Source organism: Leuciscus leuciscus, assembly GCF_965113295.1.
Source record: "Leuciscus leuciscus genome assembly, chromosome: 6".
Lineage (NCBI taxonomy): Eukaryota > Metazoa > Chordata > Actinopteri > Cypriniformes > Leuciscidae > Leuciscus > Leuciscus leuciscus.
Genome location: NC_138730.1, coordinates 5,163,462 through 5,190,104, shown reverse-complemented (window position 1 = coordinate 5,190,104; position 26,643 = coordinate 5,163,462). Strand labels below are relative to the sequence as shown.

At 40.8% G+C, this 26,643-nt stretch overlaps 1 protein-coding gene across 2 annotated transcripts in view; it reads right to left on the bottom strand.

The window, feature by feature from the left end:
- Positions 1–3,165: 3,165 nt before the first annotated feature.
- The window catches only part of dab1b (DAB adaptor protein 1b), a 64,025-nt gene continuing 40,547 nt past the window's right edge, over positions 3,166–26,643 (bottom strand). The window contains exons 3-15 of one of the 2 annotated variants that reach the window (XM_082174257.1): positions 20,163–20,302; positions 19,561–19,659; positions 15,155–15,286; positions 14,954–15,073; positions 13,183–13,221; positions 12,010–12,069; positions 11,731–11,790; positions 10,362–10,418; positions 8,324–8,423; positions 7,673–8,194; positions 7,493–7,590; positions 7,077–7,179; positions 3,166–4,845 (exon numbers count right to left, since the gene is read on the bottom strand). In XM_082174257.1, coding sequence (XP_082030383.1) covers positions 7,093–7,179; positions 7,493–7,590; positions 7,673–8,194; positions 8,324–8,423; positions 10,362–10,418; positions 11,731–11,790; positions 12,010–12,069; positions 13,183–13,221; positions 14,954–15,073; positions 15,155–15,286; positions 19,561–19,659; positions 20,163–20,302 — 1,514 coding nt within the window. In that variant the 3' untranslated portion in view covers positions 3,166–4,845; positions 7,077–7,092. The remainder of the gene's footprint in view (positions 4,846–7,076; positions 7,180–7,492; positions 7,591–7,672; positions 8,195–8,323; positions 8,424–10,361; positions 10,419–11,730; positions 11,791–12,009; positions 12,070–13,182; positions 13,222–14,953; positions 15,074–15,154; positions 15,287–19,560; positions 19,660–20,162; positions 20,303–26,643) is intronic. The other variant, XM_082174258.1, reaches the window with a different exon arrangement.

Genomic DNA, 26,643 nt, shown 5'->3' with positions numbered 1-26,643 from the left:
GCACAAGAAGAAGCCAGTATAAATAAAGCCTTCCCTTACCTCCCGTCTCATGACTCATTTCTCAGCATCCCGCCACCTCCCCATCACCTCACTTTCGGCTGGGTCTACTCATAGATACCTATGAGCTATACATTCATAGGGGGGAGTACTCTGGGGTCGGGCCGAATTCCGAGCTCGGAGCCCTCCCCCCGGACAGCAAGCCAAATACGCATTATAATATTACATCAGATTTCATTAATATGTGAACTCGTGAAATCACCTTTGGGCAAAAAGTCTGAGGGTTGCACCTGACAGTGACTTGTGCCATCCTACACAACATTGCCACCATCCGAAAAGAGAGGACCCCTGTGGTGCAGCCTGATGATGACCTCCAGCCAGTGCACACCTAGTGGCAGAGCTGCATGAGACAGAATTATTGAACACTATTTTTTTATTGTTCTTGAATAAAAGACAAGACAAACAAGCTTAAGCGCATATGCATTTTATTTTGCAGGCAGCATTCAGTCATCTTTTACCTGCTATAACAGATATTATGTACGGTCTACAGTCTTACGCTGGGTGAAATAGTGTATTAGCACTTACTCTGAAGTTCCTTTTGAAGTAACTCGATCTTCAGTGCAAGTTTTGCCTTGTTCAGACTATCAATTTCTGAAAGTTTTGTCAGTTCTGTACATCCAATCTATGTTTGAAGGCTTCTTTTGTACAGGGAACGGATGTCACCCTGTGCCTTTGGTGGAGATATATATATATATATATATATATATATATATATATAGTTTTGGGACGCCTGTCTTTACATGCACATGAACTTTAATGACATCCAATTCTTAATCCGTAGGGTTTAATATGGAGTTGGCCCACCCTTTTCAGCTATAACAGCTTCAACTCTTCTGGGAAGGCTTTCCACTAGGATTAGTGTGTTTATGGGAATTTTTGACCATTCTACAAGAAGCGCATTTGTGAGGTCAGGCACTGATGTTGGGCGAGAAGGCCTGGCTCCCAGTCTCCGCTCTAATTCATCCCAAAGGTGTTCTATCAGGTTGAGGTCAGGACTCTGTGCAGGCCAGTCAAGTTCCTCCACACCAAACTCGATCATCCATGTCTTTATGGACCTTGCTTTGTGCACTGGTGTGCAGTCATGTTGGAACAGGAACATCAGACTGGACGAAGTCTGAGATCAGAGAGTCAGAAACTACTCAAAATACCCAGGACACTTCGAAAGAAAAAAGGAGATCGCGCCTTTGCTGTAGCGAGCCCTAAACTTTGGAATTGCTTGCCTATACATATTAGAGACGCCGATACGGTGCAGGTTTTCAAAGGACAACTTAAAACATATCTGTTTTCAATAGCTTTTAATCAATGATTTTTACTACATGTGTTGCCTATATGATGTTGTCTTTGTAGAGTAGATTTTCTCTTCTTTTTGTGCTTTTCTCCTCTTTTTGTGCTATGTGATACAATGTAAAGCAGTTTGGTCAACTTGTGTTGTTTTAAATGAATGAATGAATGAGGCATTTTGCATAGCGCTTTCATATGTACTACTGTACACCCAAAGCGCTTTACAATCATATATGGGGATCTCTCCTCAACCACCACCAGTGTGCAGAATCCACTTGGATGATGCGACGGCAGCCACAGTACAACGGCGCCAGTGCGCTCACCACACACCAGCTATAGGTGGAGAGAGGAGAGAGAGTGATAGCGGCAATTCAATGTAAGGGGATTATTAGGAGGCCATGATTGGTAAGGGCCAATGGGTGGAAATGTGGCCAGGACACCGGGGTTACACCCCTACTCTTTACGAGAAATGCCATGGGATTTTTAATGACCACAGAGAGTCAGGACCTCGGTTTTACGTCTCATCCGAAGGACGGTGCTCTTTGACAGTATAGTGTCCCCGTCACTACACTGGGGCGTTAGGACCCACACAGACCACAGGGTGAGCGCCCCCTGCTGGCCTCACTAACACCTCTTCCAGCAGCAACCTGGTTTTCTCAGGAGGTCTCCCATCCAGGTACTGACCAGGCTCAGCCCTGCTTAGCTTCAGTGGGCAACCAGTCTTGGGCTACAGGGTGATATGGCTGCTGCTTTTAACTGTGCTATATAAATAAAGTTGCTATTGCTATTGCTATTGCTAACATCCTCAAACTGTTCCCACAAAGCTGGGAGCATGAAATTGTCCAAAATGTCTTGAAATGCTGAAGCATTAAGAGTGACCCAGACTTGTCCATCGGATTGCCAGACAGAGAAGTGTGATTGGTCACTCCAGAGAACACGTCTCCACTGCTCTAGAGTCCAGTGGTGGTGTGCTTTACACCACTGCATCTCACGTTTTACTTTACACCACTGCATCTCACGCTTTACTTTACACCACTGCATCTCACGCTTTACACCACTGCATCTCACGCTTTACTTTACACCACTGCATCTCACGCTTTACACCACTGCATCTCACGCTTTACTTTACACCACTGCATCTCACGCTTTACTTTACACCACTGCATCTCACGCTTTACTTTACACCACTGCATTTCAAGCTTTACTTTGCTTCCTGCAACCTGGCTACCAACCTGCTGCTGACTTTCTACCGCTCGTCCATCAAGAGCCTACTGACGTACTGTATCACTGTATGGTACGGCAGCTGCACCGTGGCAGACAGGGAGAGGCTTCAGAGAGTAGTAAAGGCAGCACAGAAGATCATCGGCTGCCCTCTCCCCTCCTTGATGGACATTTACACCTCCCGTTGCCTTAGCAGAACGAAAAACCCTGGCTTTGATCTGTTTAACCTGTTGCCCTCAGGGAGGCGCTACAGCTGCATTAGAACAAGGACCAACAGATTTAAGAACAGTTTTTTTCCAAAAGCCATGACCACTTTGAACTCGCACATGCACTGACTTCACAGTCTAACCCCCCAACCCCTGGACATTCTCTCCTTTTGCACTACTTATTTAATTCTATGTTGTTATATCTCTTCTTCTTCTTCTTTTTTTTTTTAATGCTGGCACTGGAAAAGGAATTGCTTTTAATCTCATTGTACATGTGTATAGTGACAATAAAAGGCATTTCAATTCAATTTCAATTCAAATGAGATTGCAGCATTCGCAATATCACAAGAAATAAAAGACTATCGCAACGTTCGTTTCATGCTGAATTTAAATGTTTAATCCAGAGATAAAAATAGAAATAAAAAGCAGAATTATTGCCAGCTGAAAATAATGACATCCAAAAATTTTAGGATGTTTAGAAAACTCACAAAGTGAAACAATTGCACTCATTTTTCTCAGACAGAGAGTGAATTTTAATGAGCATGTGCTGAATGAGTTATACACAGTCTGTTGAATCTTACACCGTATGTTAGTGTAAGAATCAACCTTATACTTAATACAAAATCTAAAATAATGACATCAACAATGTTAAGTGGAGTGATTTATGAAAACATACATCAGGGTCATATTTACCCAATACCAAATGTAATGTAAACAATTATATTTTGCCCAATGAAAAAGTAAAATCATGTGGACTGTAAATATAAAGAAATGTGATGTAAACAAATCTAACCAATGACACCAACATATTTGCTTTATTTCAGTCGATTTTCTGTTAGTCTTCAGGATTTATCATTGAATCAATCTTAATGATAATTAGCTACATATATTCATGTTTTTTAGTAAATCAAATGGAGTTTATATCAATCTATTAATCCCATGATTACTCCTTTTTCTTACTTGACAAAATAAGGCAAACTTAAAATGCACCAGTACAGAGTAGGACAACACTTAAAATGGCACTTTCTTACATTTTTATCATCAAAAAGAAAAGGACTACAGTACAACAAAGAAATTAAGCTGATTCTAGTGATATTTTTTTTTGTAATAAAGTAGACAGATATCCAGCTAGTAACTGTCTTTGAATCGCTTTATCTGCAACACTTCTTGATTCAATGACACTTGAAGCCATTAACAAGGACCTTCGACTCCGACAGATTCACAGAGGAAAATGCAGAATGGAATAGTTTGTCAGTAAAACAAACATCAACCCTGAAGAGGTACATATGTATACAGTATAGCTCATGAACCACACTGAACTTTCAACACAGAGTAAATCAAACCTCAAAACAGAAGTTTTTTTTTTTTTTAAATTCAACAAATATGTTTTGACATTCAAAAACATATAACATTGAAAGTATCATTATACACACTGAAGCTAGAAAATGTTATATATTTTAATTATTTGAAAATTCTTATTAAAAATGTTCATTTTTAAATAAACATATATCATTGTATAAAATCTAAAAGAAAATGTCTGTCAATTTGCTTTTCAAAAAAAGAAAAGAAAAAAAAAGAAAAACAATGTAAGAAGCCTCACCACAATGCCAACATACAGTATAATTCCTTCCAAGAAAAAAGAAAAGCAACATTATTTTTACCAATGCTTTTTGTCTTCTTTATATGCAGATTGCAACTACACAGCGTCCTAGGTGATAAAATCACCTCAGTCAAGAAAGCAAAACTTGAATGTATCTCTGTGCATTACAAATATCAATTGAAATGAATCTCCAAGTGCAGTTAAACTTTGATCTCACTGGTCCATTTCCCCATATTGTGACAGCTTAGTAATATTTTACAAAAAATATTTCATTTTAAAGTCATCTTAATAGACAGTGGCTACTTGTAGACGGTAAAGGTGCACTTTATTTATTAAAATAGATTTTACTTTCTCTGTTATCAGTCATCAGAGTTTGTGAAATGTCCCACAGAGCTTAACACAGTTATTTTACGTCCCATCTGCATCACTGTGATTTTTGGATTCTCACAGTGCTCTTCTCTTTGTTCAGGGTGACTCTTCCTAAGGTGGAACATACAAATACAGGTTTAGTCAACAAATAAATAAAGTTAAAGCAATAAAGTTTATAGACACGAGAGACCAAAAAAACGTTGTGATTACAAACGAGGGATGTGATAAAAAAAAAAAAAATGAAAAGCCCCTTTGAGGAACTGGCACACCAAAGTGTGTTTTTCTAACAGTATTATAAAAATGAGAGACAGCTGTAGTTCAAACCTTTATTGTGTTAACCATTCTACCGAGTCTAAAACTGACAGAAGGAAGGTCTACTGCTGTAACACACTTGTTTGGATCCAAGATCTGTTAAAATTGTGGTCAACATTACTAAACAGGGTAAAGTAGCGCCCATGGGAATGGAAAGTTCTGCGCGTGATCTACTGCACATTCAAGAACACAGACGCAGCCGGATCATTTCCATAATGACCAACTCAATCTACCAAGAGCAGCGCTAATTAGCATCTGGTTTAAAGGCCCGTTCACACCAAGAACGATAACTATGAGGATAACTATGTTACCGCCCACGCCAGCGGACAATCTCGTTCTGTTTATCATAAGCGTGTGCTTGTCTGTTACTTTAAATGATGGATTCTGATTGGCTGTCAATCTTTTTATCATTCATCAGCTGGATAAAATCGTTCTGAAAGTGATTCCAACAATATTGTTTCTCTAGTCTATGCCATTATCGTTATAGTAGTGGTGTGAATTCTGCTATTCTTTAATATTGAGAACGATTTTTAGAACTACATCTTTATCGGGATCTTGAGACATGCTTTTAGGTAAATAATGCCGCAAATACCAGTAAATTGACTAGTTCAAACCTTAGTAAATCACTTTGCATGATTCATTTAAACACTCTCCTCCCATAAATTTTGTGTCTGAAAGGGAAACTCCTACAAATGCATATGCAATAAGGTCAGCCGCAAAAATAACCCTGTCCACGCCTTTTCAGCACTAATTTTTCACTGCTTGTCTTAAGTAAATCCTGACAGTAGTTTTTTAACGCCAAAAGAAGGTTTGCACTGGAGTAAGCTGTTAGTAAATCTGGCCCTAAGAGGCAAAGGCTTTACCTGAAGACTGCCACCTTTTTTGCACTGTAAACCCTTGTGTAGAACAGGGGTGTTCAATCCTGCTCTACTGGGCGCCAGTGTCCTGAAGAGTTTAGCTACAACCCCAACACACTCGCCTAGAAGGTTTAAATATTAGCTGTTTAAGGCGAGACACTACAGGTGAATAGGGTAAAAATTTTAACTAGCAGATATCACCATGAAACTTTCCCAGTTGATTACCTACATTAAGATGAGAAAAAAATATGTTACAAGTTTTCTGTAATTTAATGTTTAAATATGCAAATTAGGCAATATCTATCTAAATATGCGCTAATTTGCATATATTTAAAAAAACGAAATCTGAGTATTGGATAAAGCCAAGTTAAAATTTATTTTTTCATTGTGTTCACATATTAGATGGGGAAAAAATTACAGAGGGATTTATGGATATCTACTTTTGTTATCCTGTAAATTAGAAAATACTGTCAATAGCCTTAAAAAAATTATTTTCGCCATGTTTTTTGGAATAAAATGTTATATAAATCAGGCTAGGAATAATATATTTACAAATCCCTCTGTAAATGTCTTCACAATATAACTAGGTACAAGACTGGAAAGTTTGGTGTATTTAGGTGCTACTGAAGTGGAGATTTCGGACTTGGAGTATGAGAGAAAAGTCATTTTGCGAAAACGGGCTTTAAAAATGTATCATCAGCCAATGAGATTGCGCATTCAGCCCTTCTACTTTCACGATTGGTTGCTGATAAAAAGGAAATTACCATATTTGGATCCGACAGGATTGTACTGGAGAGAGAGAGCTTCCTAACGGTGCTTGTGATGACAGGGTGAAGACAGCGATCGTGGAGCAGCATGTTGATTAAGAATGCAAACTTTTGTTGAATTTATGAGAAATCTACAGACGCAAACTGACAACGTATAGTAAAATAAAGACCTAAATGTGTATTTCAGACTTTTTCTCACCACAAGTCTGAAAGAAGACATGTTATTGAAGACAAATATCCAAAAATCTCAAAATTGACCAGTAAAAAAACAACGATGTTTTTGCCTGCCGTGTCTCGCCTTAATTAAGACTGAAGCTAAACTCTGCAAGATAGTGGCCCTCCAAGAGGAGGATTGGAAACCCTGTATATATTATTTTGAAGGAACTGAGCAAGAGAGGAAACCAACCCAGAAGACATCTCTCTTAGGCATCTAGCTGTGAAGTGTCTGGAAGGCTTATCTGAGCATCTGGTGGCATCTCATCAGTGCTGAGAGTTTGAGCACAGGCTTCCTGTTAAACATAGAGAATGAGATGATTGATTAAAAACAAAAAAAGTCCTTAGAACTAGCTGAATCACAGCTCATTAGAGTTTAGTAGACTATTATAAGTTGACATGTACTTCCAAAGTTACTTATAGTCAGTAGAATGTCTGTTGGAGGAGCATCACAATAAAGAGTTAGCAGATATTAAGCAGACGGTCTACTAATACTTGTTAGCTGATATGTAATTGCAACTTCACTTATTGTCAACAGAATGTTTAAAGAGGACCATCAATATTAGGTTTTACCCAAAAAATCTCTTGTGAAACAAACATAACCATTACCAAAACATCTGTGTCATTGACTGAGCTGTCTTCTGCAGCCAGGAGTAATGGCTCTGTTAAAGGGGACATGGTGTCCTGCTCAGGACCAGGAGTAGCACCTATGGAAAGGGAATCAAATGAGTAAGAATAATGCATGTCACATGATAAATCTCAACGTTGGCCGTAGTGTTTTGAACTCACAAGAGTCAGTTGGGGATGGTGATATCGATGACCCTGAAGTCAATTTCATCTGTGAAAAGTCAAGCTCAGCAGCGCAGTCCATGATCTGTTTCCCAGAGGGCTGTTCAGTGTCTTGTTTGCTTGTGCAAATGTGAACAGCTATGGATTCCTCCTGAGGGTCCGTGTCTAGGGTGTGCTTAGAGTCTACAAAGTGCTGAGGACTCATGATGTTGGACGAAGCCTCGGGAGGTTCACAGGAGTGGGGGCGCATGGCAGCTATGGGGACCAGACCCTGAAGCACTGCGGCTGGAATTGGATGTGCCCCCATGCCAACGGTCTGGGCTGGGACGAATGCCCATTGCTGCTGGCCAGTTGCTGGAGAGTGGAAGAGGTTAGCCTGACCCCAAATCACAGGCTGGCCTCCAGGAAGCATCTGGGCCACTTGCAATGGGGCCTGAACCCCGAAGGCCATTGGACCAGCCTGGGAGGCAAACGACTGTTGGGTCCAGTGAGCAGCCTGGATAGTACTCATGGTCATATAACCTGAGAAGCAAGAACAACCAGTTTCAATAATAGTTCTGTTTTTGAATTGGCTGCACTTTGATGAAAAATAAATTTTACAGTGGAACGAAGTAACTCTCAATAGAAAATGGCATTTGCCGTGTTTGTTACCCGAGGGCACGGCCGGCGGGCTAAAGTGAGTAAGGAGTTCTGGGCGGAGCTGACGGCGTCTCCTTCCAGGATCCACTGTGGTAGCAGGCGACGCTGGCATCTGTGATTAATATTGATGTCATGTTTGATATTTGACTCTACAACAATTTACATTATTGTATCATAATACATTGCACACTCAATAAAACATTAGAGCATTAGAGATATCACTGTGATATTACTAGGAGAGCCAATCAGAAAACAATTATAAATTATATAAACTATGTTTAGTAAGAATTTACATTTAAATGGGTCATTACATTTAAATTATTTCAATATGTTCCTTGAGGTTCACTTGTAGTGTTAATTTTTGCTAAAAAAAACAAACAAATATATGCATAAAACATTTTTTTTTTTTTTTTTGACTGAGCTGAAATGGTCAGTTTTTAATGGGTATCTCCTATAAGGCTTGTCAGTAAAGGGCCACTGTTATGATTGGCTAACATCATTCCATACGCTGATTTCACGCAGCCGTTATTTTGAAATCGAAAGCGAGGCTCCGGTGGGAAGAAAATCGGAAGTGTCGCCTTTAATCACAGGAGAGTCGTGAATGCGATGGCGTATTGTTGTGTTTAATGTATAAAATGAGTTATTCTAAAACTGTACATACATTTCTTTCATACTTTAGACTATATACAGTGAAATGCATTTATAAATAAAATAATTTTTTTATATATAATTCAGAAAGTAAAAAAAGAAGCAGGAATGAACTATATACATATCCTATATTGGATATTAACATCCAATAGTGTAAATCGCGGCAGCAGCTTTAGGTTGGTAGTCCAAGGCATTGTTGTTTATCTTTACTTCCGGGGTTCTTCCCACCGGAGCCTCACTTTCAATTTCAAAATGGCGGCTGCGTGAAATCAGCGTATAGGAAACAGTATCACCGCCCACTTGCTATTGCATGTGAGTAAGTGTTTTAAATCATTGTCCATATAAAACTTTCATTAACAGAAAAAAGCTTTATGTAATTACTTTACGGTTTAAAATGCAGCTGCTGTCAGATTCAATAGAGTTGGCTCAACAAAAAGTGCCTCATTTACAAAACAATCTGCAGTCAAATGCTCTGAACAAACATATAATCCTCCGACACCATCCACGACACCATTAAAGGGATAGTTCACCCAAAAATGACAATTCTGTCATCATTTACTCACCCTCAAGTTGTTTCAAACCTGTATGAATATCTTTTTTCTGCTGAACACAAAAGAAGATATTTAGAAAAATGTCGGTAACCAAACCCCACTGACGGATGGACCCCATTGACTTCCATAGTATTTTTTTTTTCCTACTATGGAAGTCATTGGGGTCCATCAACTGTTTGGTTACCGACATTTTTCTAAATATCTTCTTTTCAGCAGAAAAAAGAAATTCATACAGGTTTGAAACAACTTGATGGTGAGTAAATGATGACAGAATTTTCATTTTTGGGTGAACTATCCCTTTAAAATAAACCTTCAATTGGTTTCCAACGCTTGGATCCTTCTAAAGTATGTACAGAGATGTAAACGAGCTGTTTAAACTGGACAATCAAAGCAAACGTTCTTTCACTCTTTCATTTGTCCTGTTGTCAGCAGACTTGGGCCCGTGGAGTACGTCTCGGTTGCTTTGACTATAATGCAGAGGACGTTTTAATGGTAAAAAAAAAAAACTCTTATATGTCAAAAGAAAAATTTGACCACTTTAATGTCATGAGCCCTTTCAATTTATTCTGACTTGTAACTATATATGACTGGATTTACAACAATTTCTTCAGCTGTTTAAAGATATATTCAGTTTGACAACTATATGTCAGATTTATTAATATACTGTATACTCAGATTGTATATAATTAGGTCATCACAAACTGGTGGTTTAGTGGGGGTGAGGTTCTTTTAGCCGTATTAACAAGTTGGGAACTATTAATGGCTAAAAATATCTATAAATATCTAATTTATTCAGTTTGCATTAAGTGAGGCTGACCTCAAGGTTGATTGTTCTCCTGGGGTTTACTTACTGAGAGGATGTCTGGGGGGGTGGCCATGTCACCGAAAAGATCAAACTGGCTTATATTCTGCAATACATTCAGGGAGAAAGATAAAGAAGATATAAAGCCATACTGGAAGGCATTCTACAACACACAACTATAACTATCTGCATGAGTTCAAAGATTACGTTATGATTTTGAGTTAGTGTTCACTGAGGAGAGCAGTCCACAAATGTAATAGTTATTAATCAGTTAGTGGGTCGACAATGAAATTATGATTCAACAGTAGAAATACAGTAACTACTACACATGCTATAGTGATTAACAAGGGAAGGCTTCAATGAAGACAATGATGACATTTGAAGGACACCAACAACTGAAGGGAATCAGCCGACAAACACTTAAAAAAACTAAACTGAAGGTACAAGCAATGAGGTGGATGATCACCATTTAACCAGAACCCAATGTGTATGTAAAACATAAAAAAAAGAAAACCAACACAATGGTCATGGTCTATAGAAAAGCAAGCAAACCACACCAGAAGACTCAAAGATTCAAGCAAGATCAATGTTTGGCGCGTGTGAGCAAACATTGCAGAAGCGTGACTGGTATTTATGCAAAGATTAGCTCCAGGCACTCGATAGGCTCCGACTGAATGAACAGACAAGCAATAACACTCTGTGAAATGGATTGATAACAATCATTTAACATGGATTCATTCTTGGTGAAAGCAATGCTCTGTTTTGACTTTCACAGATCTGTCTCGGATTTTGCAATGTATGCGTGGATCTTAATTGATAAGATTGTTATAAAATAATAACCCCTAGAAATTTTTGGAAGACATCCCTCTTTCTGAAATTTTCAGTCATATGAATGTTGTTGTTCAAGCCAATCATCATCTTTATTTCATTGGGTCCAAAAAACCTTCATTAAAAATACTTGTCTATAATGCAAGTTGCACCTTATTTCAATGGTCCTCTTCAGACATTCTACTGACTATACGTAACTTTTCTGACATGTACTTGAAAGTTGCTTATACAGTAGTTAGTAGAATATCTAAAGTGGACAATCGAAATAAAGGTTAACCATAATGCATTGCAATTGTCACATTAACCTTTTCTAAATCCATGCAGTACATCCATTCTAGAGGTGAACCCCAAAAACAAACCTCTGTTTTATTTCCCCCTCATCCATTTCCCTCGTACAATGAAAGACTCACAATGTGTACAAGAACAAAGAAATATTTTTAGTACAGTAATCGCTGTCAATTCGCTATGGCATTCAGAAATAATCCCTTGAGGTCTTAAAACGAAGAAGGGGGAAGGACACTGAGAGGTTTGTTTGCTGGAGGAGAGGGACGGGGAGATTGAGCGAATGTTTGAGACATGAGAGAACCTACAGTCATAAGATGGTGTTTTGGAACATCATAGATCCCGTCTTTCTGATGACTTGTGGGGACCTAAAAATTATAGTAAATTAACAACACAAGGCCACTGCACAAGGCTATATGTATTGGAGGTATGTTAGAGTATACTTTTAATCTGACAGATTATTGGATATTTTAAATGTTTAATTTGGGGAGACATTATTAGAGGAAATCTATTTTCAGATTCCCCCTTCTTTGTGATGCTATATCTGTAGAAGTGTGGGCGAAGAGGGGAGTGGCTCGAGGAAGTACCTGGTAAACGCTCTCCTCTGATTGGTGGAGGGGCTCGTGTCCAGCTTCAAACACAATGTACTACAAGGAGTTGGGAAAGAAAATGAGAAAGGCCCCATATGGAACCAATCAGACAGAGACAACACTAAGAACATTCAATGATGACCCTTTATCCATAAAAAAATATTTTTTTTATCTTTATCCAGAACTGTAGGGTGGCCCTCTTTATTTCCACAGGATAGAAAATCAACAATATCTCATCCATTTCTTAGTTATTTTTCTGTTGTTTCCTCTACTTCTCACAAAAAAGACCCCATAATCTCACAAGTCCCCCATTTTCAGAAGAGATGCCAAGAGACCAGTCAGCAATCAAAAGTCAGAAATCTCAATGTCAAATTTTTATTTTATTTCTCCTAATTTTAGGATAAATCTATCTACAAATATGAGAAGTTGATACTTTACTAACAACTTCATTAATACTTCCCACACACGACACACTGTTTGAAAGCTTGAAATCAGAGGCTAATCATGTCTCGTTCACGTGAGTGAAGATCGCTAGGTGTGAAGTGTCAAATACGTGATCTTAGAGATGCCCGAGAGACATTTAGCAGGTTAAATATCTGGTCCTGCCTTTGATACAAACGCTTTGACTGGAACTGACATCATAAATTGAAAAGCAATCCAACCACCTTGGAAGTCGTGTAGCGCATGGGCAGTATATGAAAATTTTCTCTGATAATATAATACAATTATCATATAATTCAAGAGGTAAAAACACTAGACTTTTCCCATCACAAACTGATGCAAATGCTTCAAAGCTTAACTAAACCAATTTTGAGAGCTTCTATCTTAGGGATTCTGCTTGGAGATATAATGTGGATGTTAAAATGATGGTTAAAGTTGTCTGTATTCAGTGTGAGCGCGAGAGCACTGGGTTCAACACATCAGTGCATCCAGTGGGGCTGTTCATGACTCTCAGTAGAACATATACACACAACCACAAAACATGACTGCATATCAATACACTGCCAATGACAGGAGCTGAATGGTTAACAGAAGTTGTGTAAGCATCAAGTGCAAACAATATCAGCAACACTTAAATGGAGGAGTTAAATGATAATAAAATCATATAGAATGCCAGTTCTTAATAAAATCAGATTAAGTTTATGATAACTGCGATTGACAAGTACTCACCTGATAGACTGGATCATCAATCTCATCTTCCAGAATCGTCTGTGTCAGTCATTAAGAAAAACAGGCATTATTGGAAGTAGCATTTAAAAAAAAAACATTTTCACAAAAATTTCATGGCCCCCAGAATATTTTGTTGTATGAATATCTGAACATGCAATATATTAAAAGAGAGAACAATTGCCTCTGCTAAAAATTTTTTTATTCTATCTTCATGCATTCTTTTTGATCAACACTTGAACGTGGGTAAGTTTCATAAAAAAGCAACATTTTGATCAAAAAGCTGAGGAAATTGTGTTTTTGTCAAAGATTTCGTCCACAGATGAAGCAGATCGAGATCATCAACACCCTCAAAGTTTCACAGTCGTTCCTCTTCATGGGGTCGACATTTCATTCAGTAACGTTAGGCAGTTTTGATTTATATGTTGTTTAATGTTTGATGATCATGACATTTTACATGTGCATAAGTAATCTTCTATCATTTGTTTCTGCTTCTTCACCTGTGTTTAGATCAGGAGATTCGGTTCTCTTTCAGAAGATGCGTAACAGCGCCCCCTATATATATATATATATATATATATATATATATATATATATATATATAAAAATAATATAATATAACAGTATAAACATGGATTGTATAACAGTGAAAACATGGATTGAAGACAATTTCTGTCAATGGCGGGGAAAGAGTTAAAGTCCCCCTGTGGTGTAAATCCAGCTTTTAATGTTGTTTATATGTCTATGTGGTGTTTTTAATCTGCTTTAAGACAAACCATGTGTAAATTCATAAGTCGACACCATTGCTGAGTATTTTCTCCTTAAAACTGCAGTGAACCAAAGACAGTCTCAAAAACACGCTTTGAAATCGCTGGTGTTTCTGACGTCACAAACTACCTTGTAACCAATCAGATCAACGTGTGATCGTCAACCAGTGGATCTCTGAGCTGAGTGAGTGAGTGGAGGCGGGGCTCATTTGCATATTCATAGAACCGCGTATACTAACATTTTAAGGGAATTTTTTTAAATATGTAATTTTGGTGATCAAAGATGAGTTTTAAGGGATACAACTGACTACATGGGGACTTTAAAATGTAAGATAGAATTAGAGCAAACAGACACTAGAATGTCATCTTCTTTTATTCAAATATCATTAATAGCTGATATTAATGGGCTGATTAACTGGCAGGGTAAAACTTTACTTGTATTACTTGTAAAACTAGTTTGTTTTTCCTCCCCTCTACAAAACCTTCAGTGACATTAGTGACGAAACTGAAACATCCCACTATCTTCAGTAGAAGTTGTGCTGCTGTAAACATAATTTACAGGAAACTTATTCTTTTGTTTTCTTAACATGTTGGTATACAGTCCTAACAATGGAAGAGTTTTTCAGCCTGTGGTCAAGTTAAAAGGAGTTGTAAACTTTGATAAATCTCTGAACCGTCTCAATAAGTTGGCCATGTATCCCTGCGGCCCTACATAGATCAATCGTTCTGCAGAATGGATGGATGGATCTCAATAAGTTGTCAATGTTTTCTTTAAGGAATGTTTTACAGCAATTGTGTCAGAGAAATGGTTGTTCAAAACACCCTCTTGAATGATCATTTATATTTCATATGAAAGATGATATGATTAATATGATTTATATGTCTGTCATTTCTGGAAACCTTGTATGGCATGAAGCATATGGACAGCAGAAATACATTCAGAATTTTGCCAGAAAGAGTCATCAGCAATTTATAAATTACGTTTTTGACTTAGTTCATGATCTTACCTGATAGATGGCTTGTTCACAGTGCTTGTCCTTCTGAGACTTCTTTTGTGACTCCTCCCTCTGTTTGATGTCATAGACGAGGGTGAAAAGGTCACGCAGGTCCAGTATAACCGGCTCTGCCTACAAGACGATAACTGAGGTTAAAGAAACATAGTGCCACTTTTAACAAGCAAGATTCATTTAGGAATATTAACAACTAACCGAATGGCTTGTCTTGATTGCCACAAATTTGTGGTTGCCTTTTTTACCGCACACATAGCCAAAGGCGCGATGGTCCCTTGTGTCTTTGGCAATGTAGGAGATTTCGTGTACAGAGTGATGGTGTTGTAAGACCTGAGGATTGGGGATGTTATCACATCATTATATATGTAAGAAACAGTTACTAAAGCAAGACCATTTTCATATTACCAGCTTTTCATGCAAACATTTTTTTTTTAAACAGCCTCTATTCACAAGTCGAAGATTGTGATGAAATTTGATGAAATTGAAGATTGAAAAGACTGGTTTTGAGGAAAAAAAATGAAAACACTATGCCCTGTATAGCTGTGTTTGTGCATCACTGCCTGATGGTTGCTAAAACTGTAATGTAGGAAACTTATCAAAGACATAATTCATATTCATCAGTCATTCAACATGCAGGAAAGTCATTGAATTGACAATGAGGACAATTCAGTTTTGATTCAACATCATCCGTCCTCTGTGGGTTTGCAGAGAGACATGCCTGTGTCATATACAGAGATTCACAATCTCCTTAAACACAACAGAGATTGTTCCGAACTGTGAAGCCCACAAGGGGTTTTTACAGCCATTTTTTTCATCCATCCCATGCCTTTGATATGTGTTGTGTGAATTACAGTGATTCTGCGAACGACCGCTAAACGGCAGTGTAACCCAATGAGCTGGAACGTGGACGGAGACTAGAAGTAGTTCAGTTCAGTTATGGAGTTGAAGATGATCGGTTTACATGCTTCCATGTATTAAAAGATCGCTGTCTGGATTCAGTTCTTGCTTTATTCTTTAACACACATTTACAACAAAACATTATGCCTTTTAAATGCCATGCATCAATTTGCATGTGCCAGAGCTTTATAGACAGTGTTGTGTGCTTGACTGGCCAGCAGTCCAGATTTGTTCTTGACGAATAGTGCAACATGAAGAGGAGAAACAGACAACGACGGCCATGGACTGTTGAGCAACTTAGGTGTTGTATCAAGAAAGAATGGGTTAAGATTCCACTTGTAAAACTGCAACAATTAGTATCCTCGCGTCCCAAATGAGTACAATTGAAAAACGATAGGTGATGTAACAAACACAGTGGTAAACATGCCTTCCTTTCTAACTTTTTTTTGAGTGTTGCAGACAGTGGCGGTTCTAGACCACAGTAACTGGGGGGGCCAGGCAGGGGCCACTTGTGCTTTTAGGGGGCACACCTTTAACATTCATCTTAACCTATTTTCAGTATTATTTCAAGTCATTTTTCACCATGTCATGCATGACTGCAATCTCTAGAAAAAGCTAATAAATTATATTAGCTAAGCTAATAAAACAATTTCAATTCAAATTAATGTTTCATTATGTTTAATTGTAGTGTGATATAATGATCAATAATAACACATTTTTAGCATCTAAGCACATCTAGGCACTTTTATACCCCTGGGGTGGGCGATATGGCAATAATATCATATCACAATTTTATTTATTTTTTTCAGGAAAATCACGATTTTATCACGATTCTTATTTCATGTTGGTTTTACTATTTTGCATGTGATTGAGCATTACAGCCAAACTAATGTCCCTATTTTAAAAGCAAAGCCTTATAGGTAACAAAATATAGGTAACAAAATATAAAATAAAAAAGAATGGCAGACATTTAGGCCAAAGTGGCGAAAATAAAAATCTTTGTCACTATTTTCTTTGTTATAAAAATTAAGAACAGAGATACATATTACACATACACAACTTAATATACAAATGAAATAAACAGTGCTTTATTTTTTCAGCTATAGGTGTATTTAACAGTAGAATTGAAGAAAGTAATTAAATGAACAAATATGAAAATAAAACACAACAGACTTAAAGTTCTCAGTCAAGAGCAGTGAATGATTTCCTCTGTGTGTTTTGTTGTTTTATTAACATTAAAGGGATAGTTCTCCCCCAAAAAAGTCATAATTTACTCTCTTAAGTTGTTTTAAACCTGAATACGTTTCTTTCTTCTGTTGAAAATAAACGTTATTTGAAAGAATGTGAGTAACCAAACAGTTGATGTACCCCTGTGACTTCCATAGTATATTTTTTTCCTACTATGTATGGAAGTCAATGGGGACCAGCAACTGTTTGGTTTTGGGTGAACTATCTCTTTAAGGACAAGCGGCAGCATGTTTATTATTAGGGCTACTGTCTCTTTAAGAACTGCACGCGACGCGTCTAATATACACGCATATGACAAGCAGATTTTAATTAATTTTCTCTGTTTGCTTTCACTTTAGACATAACCAGCTTTGTTTATGTAAACATTGTCTGTATTTGACAGTATTAGCGCAATATAAGACTCGAAAGATAACTTAGTCCAGTAACAGGCTTTTAGTGCATGTATACGCGTCGAGTGTACGCGCTCAGTAAAGCGCATATTTGAACAGCGCATCAGCAGCGAATGACATGTTTAACCGGCAAGGCTTTAAAGCACATGCAAATAATGAACTTTTGTGAACTGCAGTGTCCCGTTCCTCTGCGTTAACATTTGATGTGAATATACGTCGTGCTGCAGTGTAGCCTATAGATGAAGGCACCGCAGCTGATAAAATGCGCAGTTGTTTGGTGTGATTTTACGATTCCAAATTTAGGGGGGCCAGAGGGGGGGCCAAGCTTGGTGACACGGGGGCACTGGCCCCCCCGGCCCCCCCTCTAGAACCAGTGGTGGACAGTAACGAAGTAAATGTAATTCGTTACTGTACTTAAGTAGCTTTTTTGCGTATCTGTACTTTACTGAAGTATTTAAATTTGGGAAGACTTTTACTTTAACTCCACTACATTTCAAAGTCAAATATCTTACTTTTTACTCTACTACATTTTCTAAATCAGTCGTTCCTTTTTATTTATGAGTGGATAAAGCCTTAACTGGTCAAACGAGCCACCTATCACAGTAGCCTACAACGTGCGCGCTTTGTTTTGAACTTGCCTTGGCGGTGCGAACCAGAGCCGTTAATGAGAGTTGCGACCATAGACAGTATATAAGAGGTTGCGACACACACGGCTTGTTCTACTTGAACCGGCGCTGCACAGACCGATCAGTTTATGACATCAAAGTATAGAGCGAAATCGCGAGAGCGATTGAAAAGCATACAGAGCCGTCTACTCTCTAATCGCTCTTGCGGTATTTTAATGTAATTCACCGATTGGTCTGTGCAGTGCGCCGTTTCAAGTCGAACAAGCCTACTCTGATCTCGCCGCCGCGCGGTCACGTGATTCGTGTAGCTCTCAATAGTTCCAAACAATTTGTGTTGCCAATAATTTTAAGCGGGGCAGAGAGCGCAGCTATTATTGCAGCAATTATCGGTAAATACTTACCCCTTCCGTCCAAAATTAAACACACAAAAAATGTATTCAATGCAAATATATATATATATATATATATATATATATATATATATTATAGACTAATTAATGTCATTTTATTAATAGATTGATGTGCCAAGAGTGACAGAGTCTTCACGTAGACTGAGTTAAGCAAGAGTCTTGTGACAAAAATTATAATAGGACATTATAGCAATAAAAAAAGCATAGTACTTGGATACTTAAGTACATTTGAAGGAAAATACTTTTGTACTTTTACTCAAGTGAATGTTTAAAGGCAGCACTTCTACTTTTACTTGAGTAATATTTTACCTTGAGTATCTTTACTTTAACTCAAGTACATGGTATGTGTACTTCGTCCACCACTGTCTAGAACCGCCACTGGTTGCAGACATATTTAGTCAAGTCATGAAACTCTAAATGTAATCTTACATGTAATCTGCAAGCAATCACATAATTTACAACACGACACGAGCTGATTGACTCTGCTGATTCAGCAGCCAATGAGGTTCCTTGGTCAACGTTTAAATAGCCTGGTTCAGCATTTTCTGTAAACTAGTCCATAAGTGCACTATCAGAGTTCCTCTGAACCCCTCCACCTCCCCCAGCTCCACCTGCCTACATCTGCTTCAGGATTTATGTTTGTCTATGTATGCAGCAGCAGCATATCTTACATGCTCACAGTCTGTGTATCTATTGGCAGTAGCAAGTCCATACTTGCTCTGCAGAAGAAAGTAGTGCATAAGAAAGTAGTTCTACATGCAAGAGCATGAAAAAAGAAATCCTGAAAAGCGCCCTAAAAAACATGACCTGAACCCAGGGTTGTGCTGTAGTATTGAATATCAGCATGGCTGTGATAACCTGCGGTCTCCTGTCTACAGATGAATCACGGTTATGATGATATTCAGTACATGTGTACATATGAAATTGCTTATATAACTCCCAGATATCAGAAAATTATTTTTAGAATCAGAGCAGTGTTTATCTGGCACAACAACACTAATCATTTTCTAGAAACATTTCTAGAAAACTCTTACCCCTGATCTCTCATCATAAATCTTGATTCCACCAAAAGACACAGTTAGGAATATTCTCTGTTTGTGGTTTCCTTTGGATCGTGCCGAGGCAGCAATTCCCTGCAGCAATAAACAGATGAAACATAAGCATGAGAAGAATTACAAGCAAGCATGGATAAAAAACGTAGTGTAAAGATGAATTCTCACTTTATCAGCAATATGTTGACAGACTTTGAATAGTGCATATGGTACATAGTGTTCTGTTCTGCATAGTTTGTAAGGTCACTCTTGTTACTCATTCAGCACTTCTAAACATTTGAAAGGGATGTGTCTAGTTTGCTATTTTCTCTGACTTCTGAGGGCAGAAAAAGAAACAGATAATTGTATTCACTCTGTTGAATTATTAAAAGCGATTCTAAACACATTGCAGGGTCACTTGGAGCAGGTTTTAAACCTCGATCTGTCTCAAGGCAATGCTAAATGGCTTAGCTAGAGTGCATTCAGAAAGTATTCAGACCCTTTAATATGTTCACATTTCTGAATGCACTGTGGATGTCCGCGGTCTTCAACACTGAGACAAGAACATAGCGAATACTGCAGCTTATATGCAGCCGACTCTTTACCTTCAGCTTCATCATGGAGTCCTGACACAGCTTGTCTCCACGTGTGGTCGTCACATCATCAATCCCAATCAGCTTGGCCTTGTACCTGATGCCATCGCCTCTGAAGCGCTGAACCAGGACCTGCTCGCTGCGATCCTGACCTACACACACAGGACAGTGAGACTGTTATTCATTTAAGCTGATATATCATGTCTCCTTTAACCTTTAGAGATAGTGTTATGCTGGAATATTTGGCATGAATATGTGCACATAGATCATTGTGTGGTAATGTGATACACACTTTGGTCACTATGATATTACTTTCTGACAATGTTTTGACAAATCTTGGTAAAATTCCTTTTTTTTAATTTTTATCTTGGCTGACTAGGAACAATTTTCAACAACTACCGAACATTTTACTTGGTAAATGCTGATTATTCATGATATTGTAATTTTGTGAATTTAAGATATTTCCTGATATGATGATACAGAATGAGGGTCCATTTGCAGAGTTTAATGGGGTAGTAAGGCATGCAGTGATTCAAAACAAAAAGACAGGTACACGAGGCAAACAAGTCCAAAACACAAAGTAAAGAGGCAAAAATTGATAAACACAGGTACAGGCCAGTAATCCAAAACAGGCTAACCAAACAAACGCTCAGAAATGCAGACAAAAATGGAAAGAATTTGGAGAGAGTGGAGGTGTGACCGATAAAAGGTGGATATCGCGGGATTTATACTCATGCTAATAAACTGGATGTAATTTAAGTTCTGTTGCTTTTATATGAAAATAAATGTAATGAACAAGACACCCAAAGTTCCATTTGAAAGACATGTTTATCAGTACCCTGGTAATCCAGAGTTCTCGCGAGAGCACAAGTTGAATTTGCTCAGCGAGTTACTCTGGCGTTGATTTAATGATGCTCATTAAATATGCCCTTGTATCCGAGCTGCACCAATCACATCGGGTTATCTGATATAGGCGAGCTAAACAGAAGACGACAGCGCTGTGACGTCGAAGTCATTAGTAAACATTGCAAGATGGCTATGGATGAACACCAGTTGTTTGAAACGGCTTTGGCCGCTACAATGAACGAGTTAGACTTGGCTTTTCATCTAAAAAAGGAACAGAAGACTCCGCTCGAATCGTTCCTTTGCAAGAAGGGCGTTTTTGCTGTTTTGCCGACCGGATACGGTAAGAGTCTAATCTACCAGTTAGCTCCGCTGCTAGCTAAGCGTATGGGGCTTGTTGTGATTGGTCGTAGTGTTATCCAATTGCGTGCAGTGAGATTTTCAAATGCATGCTTAGTGCCGCCCCTCGAGCTGGCCGATTTTCATTAGTCGACGCCAGACCATTCATCTTTTAGATTTAGGTCTGGATTTCCAGGCTAGTTTATCAATTCTTTTTACTTCAATACAGACATGTGTTCATTCATGTTTTTATAAGTATGACAACAATCACATAATCCATAGAGAGATTGCACTGTCAGAGAATTTGGAAATATTCACACATAATTTATATATATTAAATCATGATATCACAGTATTAAAATAAAAACATTTTAAAAGAGAACAATACATCACGGTTGTTTAAACCAATCAGCATTAAGCTGTGTCGTGAGCAAGTCGTTTCCCATCATGCTTTTGATCAGCGCAGTCGGTGGACAGTTTTTAGACATACGTCAGCATGACATCAGAGCAAGGTGGACCGCACTCGGACACATTTCTAACCGACATGCATCTCGCGGTGATCACCGGGGATCAGCTCTGCGCAGAGTTTGCTCATCTCAAACGAGCCTATGACAGTGAGGCAAAGCAACTGACGCTAGTAGGTCACATGATAATGACAGCATGGCGAATGTAGTACGTCCAGATTATATTCATATTACCTTGATTGTGAAAAAAAGAGATAAATTATGCAGGTGTGTGATTGGTTGTGATGATGCGTCGTGTGATGGTGCATCAGGGTGAAGCCCTATCGCTGGCAATTGACCGTTCGCAAAGAGCCGCCACCTTTCGTTACTGTTGCTACGTCCGACAAGCGACGCCGCTCTCACGCCACACATCATGTTCTCATGCAGTGAAAAATACATTGCGGAGTAAAGAGGACACTGACAACGCGCTGACAGACAGGACAGACCAGGTTACTTTTGATATGAAATAATGTCTCAACTTTCAAATTTGGTCATTTTTTAAAGAAATCTAAACAATAAATACCGTTTTGTAGCTCTTTAATGTGTCTGACAGATCGCTGTAGCGCCTCAGTTAACCGATCATCTCTTCCTTCTAGTTAATTTATTTCATCAAATAAACATGAATGAACATCAGAAGGAATGTTGTTTCAACCCTGGAAAGACGTCAGTACACACTGTTTTTCAAGTTCAAATCCACTGACATTAATCTACTATCTCTCCGGACTGCTTTGTCGGACAAAATGGCGGATGGCGGATTATGATTGGTCAGATCGCCTGTCAATCAATTAGCAAATTGTTTTTTCACAGCATTTTATGGATCACGTAAAATAAACATTGATATTAGAAAATGAACCACCTGTTGGCTCAAACTCAGAGGTGGAAATTTCAAATCCTCAGCCTAAATAAGTGATGTTACAACCGTACCCTGTGTGCATTTTCAGTGGCAGAAAACGTCCTTTTGCCTCTAGTTGGCATACTTACCGAGACTGGCTTGAGCACAGCGTAAAAGTGGATGTTGCGATTTGTTTTTGCTGTCGTAAGTTTAATGTTGGCACGAGCCATGTGACGGACGCTGGTGTTGAGGATTTCACAAACACAAATCTTCTAAAGAGCACCTTTCTTCATACACAATGTGAAACGGGGGAGAAAGACTCGCAAGCACCGGAAAAGAGATCTCAACTCTCAAGACCAGCTGCAAAAGAACAGGTACTACGTGTCCTCCATAACAGATGTTATTGGCTATTTTTGAGGGGAAAAAAATCAACAACCTTTACATGGGAAATTGGATGCTTTTGACAACATGGCAGAAGGAGGCAGTGGCCCTTTCCTTTCTTTGCTGGACTATACAATCAAAAATCAGTTACATTTGGTTGTAGTACACGTGATGTCAGCGGAGGTAGTGCACCACAAGGGTGAGAGACTCAAACGGGTTCTTGAATAAAGCTTAATAGGCCATTTAGATACAGTGTCCGTCGTTCTGAAAAAATTCAATGAGATCACATCTCTTCTGACTGAAACTGATTCTGTAAAAGCCCATGGTCCAGAGCTGCGAATGAAAACCAATGAGAACCAACTCCCAAGTTCCTGTTCTTTGTGAACCTTGTGCATGAAGTGCTGGATCGTCACTGGAATATTGTTGGATTCACCAAATAAGCTTCTGTAGAGAGAGGACACTGACCCTTTGACAGGTCTGGGCACGTGTTTGGGCAATGTGGCCAGTTTAAAAGAATGTGTGCAGAAACTTCGATGTGATGAGGGATTTACAAAAGAGTGGCGGAAAGCCACGGGTGCTGCCGATGCACTGCCGAGATCCACGACCCCAAAGCCAAGACGCACAGCAAACAAGAAAATGGACAATTACTTGGTGGAAGAAACGACCGGTAAAAAGGATGGACGACGTAGAAAAAGCACTTAAGAGACTGCACTACAGCTCTGAGAGATTAATTTCTGGATCCTGAGACTGTGAAGCATATCATGGACCTGATACAATCACCAGATGTTGATGCAGAATCCTTTTCCGCGAGATATTGAAGCCAAAAATTATCCTTAATTTTGTAATAATGCAAAACGCGTTGCAGCAGCAATGCAGACATAGGCGAGACAGCTCGCGCGCCTATTGGCTGCTCTGCGGCAACTGCAGCAGCCTATCGAGCGAGGCCTGGCGTGACGTCAGACCCAATCAGGGCACTTCGCGCCCGCTGCGTCACGTCCCGCCGAAATGGGCGTGGTCTAGGCCTATAAATATCGCTCGCAGGCAGCTATTATCTGATTTTTCATCCTTCAAGCGAAGCACACGCATCGCTGGAGCTGGATTAGAAGCCGCGCCGTCGAGAGAGAGCACCTTCAGCGGGACGAGTCACTGAAGTCGCTGGCCGCGCCGCCTTCCTGCCTTCCTGCTGCGCTTCCTGGCGCTTATATCCTTCTCTTTTATTACTCTGTATTTGTGTGTGTGTGTGTGTCGCCGCCGCGACACACATTCTAAAAGAGCTAGCGTCTTTTTAAAGATGCCTTCCTGCGGCTCGTGCAGAGCCACACTCAGCGACGGGGACCGCCACGTGATCTGCGTTTCCTGCCTGGGTGAGGAACATGCAGCTCTCGCGCTCGCTGACGGCGGATGCCCTCACTGCGAGCTGATGGCAATGGCGACTCTGAGGACTCGCCTAGCCGTCTTCACCGAGACTGCTCCCCCGCCCGCCGCGGCGTCGCGCCGTAAAAAGCGCCGTGCCCAGCGGGCCCCGGAACCCTCCCTCACCCGCCAAAGCTCGCCGGTTCGCCCGCTTGCTTCCCCGGCTTCTTCTGTTTCGCTTCCTGACGGACAGCGGCCGCCGTCTGCCGCCGCTTCCGTTGACATCGCGGATGAGGAAGCCCTGCTGGGAGAGGATGATTCCTGCTCTATCCTGGCGTCAGGCAGTGAGGATTGGGCGGGCTCTGAGGACCCCGCACCCCCTGCCCGCACATCGTCAGGCAAGAGAGCTTCCATTGAGACGGAACTCATGCGAGTACTCGCACAGGCCGCGGCGAGCCTCGGCCTCGAGTGGTCTTCGCCTGAGCAGCCCGCTCACAACCGGCTGGATGGATTTTTCCTGCCTGGGGAGCGCGCTTCGCCTGCGTCCAGACCGGCGCCTTTTCTTCCTGAGTTACACGAAGAAATCGCCAAGTCCTGGAGCGCCCCCTATTCTGCTAGAGTGCGTCCTGCTGTTTCTTTGGCATTCTCCGCCGTTGACGATGCCAAGAACAAAGGATACCTCTCGCTGCCGCCGGTTGAAGAGGCGATAGCGGCCCACTTATGCCCGCCCTCCGCTGGACGGCGCGCTAAGCCGGCCCTGCCCTCTAAAGCTTGCCGCACGACGTCAAGCCTGCTCCGCCGCGCTTTCTCCGCCGCCGGGCAAGCTGCGTCAGCGTTGCACACCATGGCAACGCTCCAGATCTTCCAGGCCGATCTCCTCCGTAAGCTGGATGAGGAAGGACCTGACGCGATCTGTGTGCCGGACTTAAGGAGTGCCACGGACCTCGCTCTTCGTGCTACTAAGTCCGCAGCACAAGCCATTGGACGGACTATGGCTTCTCTCACCGTGTCTGAGAGACATCTTTGGCTGACGCTCTCGGAAATGGCCGAGTCTGAACGCCCCGCGTTCCTCGACGCCCCACTTTCCGCCACAGGCCTCTTTGGATCCTCCGTCAAGGACTTCGCGGAGAGATTCGCAGAGGTGCAGAAAGCGTCTCAGGCTATGAAGCACTTCCTCCCGAAGCGCTCCAGCTCTGCAGCAGGCCGTGCGAAACCGTCTGCTCAGAGCTCAGTGCCACAGCCACCGTCCACTGCCTCCACTTCACAGCGCCGCCAGGCCAGAAGCGCGAGACCGCGCTCCCGCTCATCCGGTCGCCGCCCCGCAGGACGTGGCTCGCGACCTAGGATCACGGTGAAGCCCGAGGCCCCGAAGTCGTCCTAGCACAGCTAGGAAAACGACGGTGTTCCAGTCCCGCTGCGGCCGGACTCACACCAAAGCTATTCGCTCGTCCAGTTCCAGAAAATGTGACTGTTCCAGTGTTTTCTGCAGCCAACAAGTCGGTTCTGTCACCCGCTTGCCTGCACACAAATGCCGTTTTCACGGCTACCCAGATAAATCCCCAAGAGAGTGTATTTTCTGGTGTCCCGGCCACGGCCGATGGTGTTTCATGTGTAGTAAGAATGCCCACTGCCCAGTGCCCATCCCTACACACAAGCACAGCCTGTCACACAGGGCTCGTGCACATAAAACCGACTCAGATCGGTTGCGCTTCAAACATGGTGAACGTGCCCACTACCCAGTGCCCACTAACACCACGTTATGCATGTCTCACGGTTTCTGTAAAAACGAAACCAACGTGCACTCGCTTCACGCAAGCGAACGATGCTTTCGGTGTGATAAATGTGCCCGCTGTCCCGCGCCCACATCCACACATAGACATGACAGTTCCCACGGGAACCGCCCAGCCCTCCCCCTCGCGGTTAACCACCGCAGAGGAGTCGAGCGCGGGCAATCTGTCCGCTGTCATCAGCGCGCCCCATGCCTCAAATGTCACGAGCGCCACGCTTGTGTTACAGCACACCGAAGCTTCTCCATCGCTGAGCGAGCGGAGCGCGCTTCGTATTCAACCCCTAGCTATCCATGCAGACGCATGGGCAAAGCTACCCGGGGTTTCGAACTGGGTGCTGAACATTATAGAAAGAGGCTATTCGCTGCAGTTTCGCCGACGCCCTCGCCGCTATGTGGCGTGCGTCGAGACCACGGTAAAAACAGAAGTAGCACATCTACTTCGAGCCGAAGTGA